This window comes from Lynx rufus, unplaced genomic scaffold (genome assembly GCF_022079265.1).
Source record: "Lynx rufus isolate CCGP_SWC_20201006 ecotype Redwood Valley unplaced genomic scaffold, mLynRuf1.p SCAF_11, whole genome shotgun sequence".
In the NCBI taxonomy this organism is placed as follows: domain Eukaryota; kingdom Metazoa; phylum Chordata; class Mammalia; order Carnivora; family Felidae; genus Lynx; species Lynx rufus.
The window spans coordinates 12,648,075-12,656,440 of NW_025814825.1; the positions used below are offsets into that span (position 1 = coordinate 12,648,075).

The 8,366-nt window shown below is 56.5% G+C and overlaps 1 protein-coding gene across 1 annotated transcript; it reads right to left on the minus strand.

The window, feature by feature from the left end:
• Positions 1 to 294: 294 nt before the first annotated feature.
• NODAL (nodal growth differentiation factor) lies at positions 295 to 6,967 on the minus strand. Its single transcript, XM_047073699.1, has 3 exons — positions 6,772 to 6,967; positions 1,986 to 2,683; positions 295 to 549 (listed from the first exon to the last, which is right to left on the minus strand). Exons 1-3 carry the CDS (start codon positions 6,965 to 6,967, stop codon positions 397 to 399), a joined length of 1,047 nt encoding a protein of 348 aa, XP_046929655.1. The 3' UTR covers positions 295 to 396.
• Between the last annotated feature and the right edge of the window lie 1,399 nt (positions 6,968 to 8,366).

Sequence of the window (8,366 nt, forward strand, 5' to 3'; positions counted from 1 at the left end):
GGTGGTCAAAGACCACTTTTGAGAATACATAAAAGTTGTAGATAATCTGCCCCACCTCAAAAATGAATGCACGTTTGCCCCAACGTTTGCATATAATTTCTGGGGGTTCACAGGTTAAAAAGTCAAAGAACCCTTTTCGCTAGTGCTTTTATTCACCACTGTCTCTTCAGTAAAGAGAAAACCCAACAAGCCTGCTTCCAGAGGCTTGCCCTCTCTCCTGACGGCAGCAACCTTCCTTTACAGAGTGGGCGCCTTCCTCCTCACATCTGGCAGGCAGAGCAAACTTCCCCCCACTCTCCTCATTGGGTTAGACGGCTATCGTGTCTTCTAGGACCTTCCCAAACCTTCTAGAACCTTCCCAGGGTACAGGCAAATCCAGCTCCCACCAGGATCTCCTCAGAGGCACCCACATTCTTCCACAATCATGTCTTTGTGATGGTCTAGAAGGACTCTGCCATTGTCCACGTACAGCATGCTCAACGGCTTGGTCTTCACTGGGGCACAGCACGTAGAAGGGACTCGGTGGGGCTGGTATCGTTTCAGCAGGCTCTGGCGGGGGGAAATAAGTTAAAGTCAGTTTCTGAGTACAAAAACAGAAGAAAATGGTTTTCATAAAGGAATCAGCCTGCTAACACATCATAAAGTCTGACATGCAAAGTCTAACTTTGCAGGCTGTTTTTAAAAAAAAAAAAAAAAAGGAGCTAAACAGAAGATTCTAAAAGCCGTCTCTGGGTAGAGCAGCAGCAAACTTAACATGTCCTTCTATTGTTCTAGCCTAGCGTGCCTACCAATTCCAAGAAACTCCTGGTTTAGTTCCAGAAACATGAAGCAAAAGCGAGTCATGTGGAAATTCTTGTGGGATTTGTTTTGTTGCCCAGAGAAGGGCGAATGGAGTCAATAGGAGAAAAGGTAACAATCCCTTGGCACTCTGGAACTGGGCCCTGTCCCTGTGGTCCAGCAAAGTCTTTTTAGATCCGAGTGTCACCCGCGAGTTGCCAGTTGGGACTATCTGGGTCTCTGCAGGCCCCCTTAATCATGCAGCAGGTAGGTTAGTGGCAGGAAGTCCCGGGAGAGGCTCAGGCCTCCGCCCAGGGAAGGTCCCACAGAGCTCTGGCCCCGCCAGTGCTTCCCTTGCACGAGCTCAGCTCACATACTCCCCAGAGGCTCTGAATCCAAATACTAGGGTCATGATGTTAGGCCCTCTTCTCTGTTTTCTCCCTCTCATTCTCCCTTTGCTTTCCTCCACCACCTTCTAGACCTTAGGCTGATGAGTGTGGCACCTGGGGGTAGCCTCGGGCCTTCTCTACTGCAAAGAAACCTCCTCTTTCAGGCAGCAAAAGTACAGTGGGTGGAAACAGTATTGTGCCAACCATGGCCCCATAAATGTGGCCCCCATTTCATCAGTGAATCACAGACTTCTAGTAATGATAATACAACATCACACGTGCTGGTTCTCTGCCCACAGATGTACATGGGTATATGTATCGTCTCCTTGAACCCTACGACATTCCTGTGAAACACAGCATTGCCATCCCCATTTCACAGGTGGTAAAACTGAGGCTCGAAGAGACTAAACAATTTGGTCAATATCACACAGCTAATCTGTAGGAATCAAATCCAGGTTTATTCCCAAAATCCAGATTCTGAACTCCCTTTCCTAGAAATCAGGGCCGAGGGGAAGCTGAGACCTTCTAGTCTATACCCCGCCACCCCTAATTTTACGAAAAGACAAGGAAGAAGTCCTAAGGGAGGGAAGTGTTCGAGGTTACCCGGTGGGGCATGACTCCTCGTAGGCCCCTCTGAGGCTGGTGCCACAGGCCATCCCTATATCCCAGCACAGCAGCTGGCACACTGTTGGTGCTCGGATAAGTGAATGAATGAACAGCAATGGGATCGCAGAGCTCGAGTCCTGTCCCCCGATCCGGCAGTATGGCCACTTCTTCCGCAGAGCCCGCCGCCTCCCCTCCCCTGGCAGGGCTCCGCACCTGGATGTATGCGTGGTTGGTGGGATGGAACTCCTCCCCCACAGGGTTAGGACACTCGCCCTCACAACGGTAGGCGTTGTACTGCTTGGGGTAGATGATCCAGGAGCCCCATCCGATGAGGTTGAAGTCCACCTGGAACTTGACCTTCCGACACAGCTGGCTTCTGTCCGGCAAATGGTGCCGGCGGTGCCTCCGGCCCCTCTCCTGGGAGAGCTGTCCCTCTCGGGCCCGCCAGGAGCTTTCCGCCTCCCACAGCAAGGTGGAGCCACCCAGCCGCCTCTGCTCCGGGGAGAGGTTGGAGTAGAGCATGAGGAGCGCGCTGGCGACCGGTGGCACGGGAGGCCGCTGCGGGCACTCTCTGGCCAAACTGGACGCCTGCTCCACCAGCTCCCCAGGGTGCTTCAGCCACTTGGAGAGAGGCCTGGTCACCTCCAGGACCATGCTGCCTGAGGAAAAGGTCATCTGGGACAGAGGAACAGTGAACGAGTCCATCCGAAGACGCTCCCGGCAGTCGGCTGGGTCCTGCTCCGCATCCGGCTTTAGCTGGTGCAAAATCTCGATGGAGGGCAGCACGCCAGGGGGAAGGTCCACAGGGCCGGCCAGCTGCAGCCGGAGCTCGGCCCACACCAGATCCTCCGCTTGGCTCAGGAAGGAGAAGTCAAAAGCAAAGGTCCAGTTCTGCCCATCGGCGTGCACATCTGGGTGGGGAGAAACCAGGAAGGAAGCAGGGTGAGTGGGGGCCCCCTGTATGCTCCCAGCGCTCATGTTGCAGCCTTCACCTGACAGGGACCCTCTCAATCCTCATCCCAACCCTACGAGTTGGGCATGTGGAGTCCATTTTAGTCCAATTCAAATCGAGGCTCAGAGAGGTTAAATTACCTGCACGAGGTGGCGGGGCCAAGAATTGACCCAGATTTGCCCAACCGCAAAGCTCACACTCCAAATCCCGGTTCTGCTGTTCCCGCTAAGACACCCCCCAGCCAGAGAACAGCTGGTAGACGCTGGATGCGTTCTCCCTGCTCTTTGGCCAAACCCTGAGCTTTCTCACCTAAACCCTGGGCTTCCCCTCACCCTGTGACCCTGAGCTCCCCAGACTCCGTTTTCTCATTGGAAACGGTGGCCTGATTCACGGGCACGTGGAAAGGCCCCGAACCTTCTTGGGAGGCCCAAGCAACAGAAGCCCAAGGCCGGCCACCCTCTCCTCCACCTATTCCTAAAGATGGAGGCAGAAACTTCCGGGGTTTTTGACAACCTCACACGTTCTAAGCATGACTTTGCACTGACCTGGCAGTTTTCCAACCAGTGGGCTTTCCCATCTACCTGCAAGGTGCTCATCACCGCCCCCTGTCAGGTCATTCACACACCTGGGGCAGACACAGTCTGCACACACACAGCCCCCAGCCTGGTCCCAGCCCCCTCCCCAAGATGACAAAACCCAAAATGGATGAAACAGAATGGGGAAGCGTGTTCCATTCATCTTAGTCCCGGACTAATTTGGCCCAATATCTGGTAATAGCATGTATGTGTGCATGCTAAAAGTGACCTTGAACTTGTTTCGAGCCCAGTTTCCTCTCCTTTGCAATGGGAATGGTCATGCCCTGCCCATCTCGGCCTCATCACAAGCTTTCATGGAAATAAAAAGGGTTGACCGTCTGTTGCTAAATAAAAGGGATTATTCATTCCTTAGAATAAAAACACTACCCTTTTGCGAACAGATCTCAAGGGTAGTGACGACCTCCTATTTGGGTCCACTCTGGGCAGACCTCACGACAGTTTCCTTTTTTTATTGCCTCCTAGAGCATCTTTGGTGAGATGATGTAAGTGAATTTCCCTGAGAAATCCAGCCTGCATTATTATAAGGAAGCAGTTTCCAGCTTCAGCCTCCTGGCAGCTTCTCGGAGCCCATCCCCAGAGGCTCTTCACTTAATTTCCACTTCCCTCCTCATTAGCACCTGTAGGGGGCAATAACCCGCCCCTGGCTAGCAACTCTCCCTGGAGGTGTGGGGAGGAGGCCTGCATTACCCATTGCCCACTGCAGCACCCCCTAGCCACCTGGGGATTCCGTGGGAGTGTAACAACTCCTGGCCACCTGCACCAGGAGTTAAAGACTTTTCATCTCAAGTATCCACCAATGGCCTTTTAGAGGAAGACATTCCAGCTCAGTGATCAAGAGCAGGGGCTCTCGTGCCTCCTGTGATGGTTCAAATCCTGCCACTTGCTGTTTAACACTGGGCAGGCTAGTTTCCTTCTCTGGGCCTCAGTTTCCCGCTTTGCAAAAGGGAGCCAGTGACAGTATCACCTCACAGAAGTGTTAGGATTCGCTGAGATAATGTGCAGAAAGTGTTTGGCCCAGCACAACCAACGTGCAATAGGTGTCAGCTGTCATCAACCACTTCCTTATTATTGCGGACGTCCAAGGTTAGAAACGAAGGTGTCCAGATAGGTAGTGAAAGACCTGGACAGAAGAGCAAAGTCAGCCATTACCAGGATGGACAATGTGTACGGAGCGCTCCTTCCCAGTGGGGCGGAGTCTCTGACTCCATGACCCCACCCCCAGCCAAGGGGTCCTTGGGACACAGTGCTGATAGGTTCTCTTAGATCGGTCTCTGGTTCTTGTTAGGATAGGGGTGCCTAATCTTTTGGGGGTCACCGATGCTTGCTACAAGCCAAGAATGCTCTCTCCCCAGGAAAGAAAGCATCTCCCACTTCTACAGCAAATGTGATTTGTTGGTATCAGGTATCAGGAAAGGGTTCGTGGACACCCTGAAACCTATCCACGCAACTCAACAGAATCGGCCACACAGGCCCCAGGGATATTCTTGACCCGCGTCCAATTCTAAAGAAGAAAGTGGTTGGGCCCATGCCCTGGGGGTTCCCTCACCCTCAAACAGGATGCTGAGGCCGAGTTGGGATTCCGGGCTCCGTAGGAAAGGAGGGTGTGGGTATGACGCTAAGTGTCCACTCTACATTATTACAAACTAGCAGTTAATTGCCACTCATTGCTTCCCGGGCCAAGCATTGTCTCTTTGAATCCTCCCCACCATTATCACGGTTTTGCAGATGAGAGAAAACTGAAGTTCGGAGCTGAGGCTGGCTCCACAGCCACAGACGAAGATGCAAACCCAGTTTGGTTAGACTCCAACACCCCGTTTCCCGCTTTACAGGTGCGGCATGACAGATAAACCCAAGAGGGAAAGGAGCAGTTAGACCATCCCTTCTCCACCCGTGTCCCTCCAGGCAGGCTCCTCTGGCTGCTTTCAAAAACTGAAACCAGTTCACAACACTGTGAGTGTACTTGAAGTCACTGTACATTTTAAAAACAGTAAAATGGTAGGTTTTGTCATGTATATTTTGCCGCATTCACACACAAATGAGGCAGAAGGAAAGCCAGCCCCCGGTCTTACAAAAGGGGAAACTAGTCCTGCAAAGGATACACCAGGAATTGGGAAGCAGGGTTTGAGGGAACTGAACCCAGTTTTCCAGTCTCCCAGACTCTCAAACCACCACGAACCTTCCGGAACTCTCCAGAAGGAGAGAGTGAACTGAAGAAGGGCACTCTCTGCCCCTTTGCCCAGCCTCCTCCCCACACCAGCTTTCCGGTAGAGGGACTGAGCAGAGCCCTCCAGTAATTTCCAAGCCCCTCAGGTTAGCCCCTCGGGTGTCCCTAAATCTGGCTGATCCCCAGATGACCCTTCAAGAGGGGTCACCGGCTGTCTGACCCCAGACGTGGCAGGCCAGGGAGCTAAGAGCCCCCACCCCCGCACCCGACCAAAGGGCTGGCGGGTGGCCAATTAGGTCAGATGATCGGATGTGGATTGCGCCCCAGCGTGGGGGAGGGCCGTCTGGCCCCAGCCGGCAGAGGGAGGCACAGGCCGGCGCAGGGCGGCAGGGGTCTGCCCCCGACCCCAGGAGTCAGGATGTGGATTGCATGGGGCAAGGGGACCCCGCGGAAGGGGTCCCTCCACTCAGCACCCACCTGTCCGTCCCGCCCGATGCCCAGAACGCCCTGCCCCGACCCCGAGGGTGAAACTCCCGCGTCACCACGGTCGCTGAGCGTTTCCCCCAACCAAATCTAGGCCCCGAACCCGGTACTACTCGGGACACTGGCACCTTCCCGGCCTGGACTCGAGTCCCCAAGCCTGCCTCAGTTCCCGACTTCGGGGCACTCCACCTCTAGTGCCGTATCTCTGAACTATAATCCCTGATGTTTGTTACGCGCTCGGTGCTGGGTTTCGAAGTTCGCGGTCAGCCTCCGGCATCCATTCACCCTGACGCGCGAAAAGAAATTCGACAGAGCGTATGTGGCAATAATAACGACCACTTTATTACCATGCCTGGTTTTGTGCTAAGCGTTTTATGTGCTTTGTCACCTGGCGCTCGCCACACTTTTATAAGGGAGGGACTGCTGTCCCCATTTCACGGAAGCGCAAACCGAGGCGCCCGGAGGTTACGTAGTTGAACAAGACCGCATCGTCGACTGGCGCAATCGGGCTCCCACCCTCCAGCGCTGCGCTCTACCCACCCTAAACCAAGGCCCAGAACGCAGGGGTCTCCGCCCCGGGGCCCTTCCCGATGCCAGAATCCCCTCCACCCGCCGACCCTGCGCGCCGAGCCAGTGCCGCCGCCGGTGCCACCCCAGACCTGGACCCCCGATGCTCCTCCCTCCCAGCGCAGAGCGCCCTCAGCGGCGGGGTCCCCAGCCCGGAGCCACCCTCCCGCAGCATTTCCCAGCGCCCTTCCGGAGTCCCAAGGCGCCCCCGGGGCTCGGCGGGGCTGCGCAGCCTACCTTGCGCCTGCAGGCTGCGGATGATGTCCGCCCGGGGCAGCGGGTCGCGGTAGAGGCTCAGCATGTACGCTAGAGGGGACGGCGACGAGGGCTGCCCCCGCGTACGGAGGGGCGACGGGGCCACGGTCGCGGCGCCCGCCTGGAGCAGGGCCCACCAGGCGTGCAGGAAGAACCAGGGCAGACGGGGGGCTTGCATGGTGGGCTGGCTGGGCCCGGAGCGGCGCCTCCGCCCCTTTTATCCTGGGCCTTCGCTGCCGCCCCGCCCTCTCCCTCCTTCCCTGGGGGAAGCCTTGGGATCCTGTACCTCCCCCCCCCCCCACCCCATCCAGGGGGGTGGCCCCCAGAGGGACCACCTGCTGCGGGAGGGCCAGACCTGAGCCTGGGAGGGAGGAGACCCGCTGAGCTAGAGGAGCCCTTAGGTCCCGCGACCCTCTAGTTTGCCGCCTTTGAGGACCCTGGCACTCTGCTACTTTAGATACCCCAGGCCATGTTTCTGAGGCCCTGGTAAACTCCTCACCCTCAAACTGGCAGGTCAGAATTGTGGCTTCCTTGCTCTGCCTTACCTCGGATCCCTGCCCTTTCCTGTTTCTCCAAGCTCCAAATGGATGTCTGGCTCAACAGCAGCAGGTAGCGAATGACAGTGCATCCTGGAGGCTCTCAGGCCAGGTGAGGCCCCAGGCTGACCTGCGATGCTCCCCCCCCACCCAGCCTGGCCAGGTGCAGCCTTCCGGGCCCTCACCCAGATGGCCTCCTGGAGCACTCCTGGCCTTAACTGGCAAGTCCTGTCTGGATGGCTCTGGGAAACCAGGGGTGACGGTACTGGGAGTTGCTGGAACCAAGAAGGTGAGCTCCAGAGGAAGGCCCCTGGGGACCTGCCTCAGACAGGGATGGAAGTGTTCTCTAGAAGGCAAAGGGCACAAGCGACCAGGATGAAGGACACACTTCTCCATCAGAAAGGGGAAGTGTTTCAGCAGAAGCCGGAGCCCGGGGCATAGCTAACAGGGTGATCCCGGCCCCGGCACGTGTGGTGGGCATCATCCCAGTGATTTCAGGAGAAAGGTGTGTCCTGTGTTGTCCATGGCCTGCAGTCCCTGTCTGGCCTGGCAGTTGCCCCCGGGGGACCCAGGTTTCAGCTCAGGACCTCTGATTTCCCTTTCTCTGGGCCCTGCTTTCCTCAGCTGCTTGGGAGTGATCCTCATGCGGCCTCCCTTCTGGGTGCCATCACATCAGAGCTGGAACTACCTGTAAAGAAATACAAATCCCTGCCCCTTGTCAGGCCCCAGCTGTTTCCCTCAGCACAGGAGGGCTCCTCCTCCCCACGTCCTTTCTTAGCCTGGGCGACATTTACTGAAATGCTCTGTGCTGGGCCCACGTCCAGGCCTTTCACAGGACGCTCCAGCTCCAAAGAACCACAGGCTCGGCCCGGAGCAGGTACAGACAGTGGGAGGAGGCCCAGCAGGTTCAGCTGGGAGCTCCAAACTTGGGGGGTGGGGGGGAGGCAGGTAGCTGGGGTGGAGCTGGTCCACCCAGCAGGAAGGAACCTCACTGTCACCGGGAAGAGAGTGGGGGAGGGGCGGGGACAGCGAGGGGGAGCG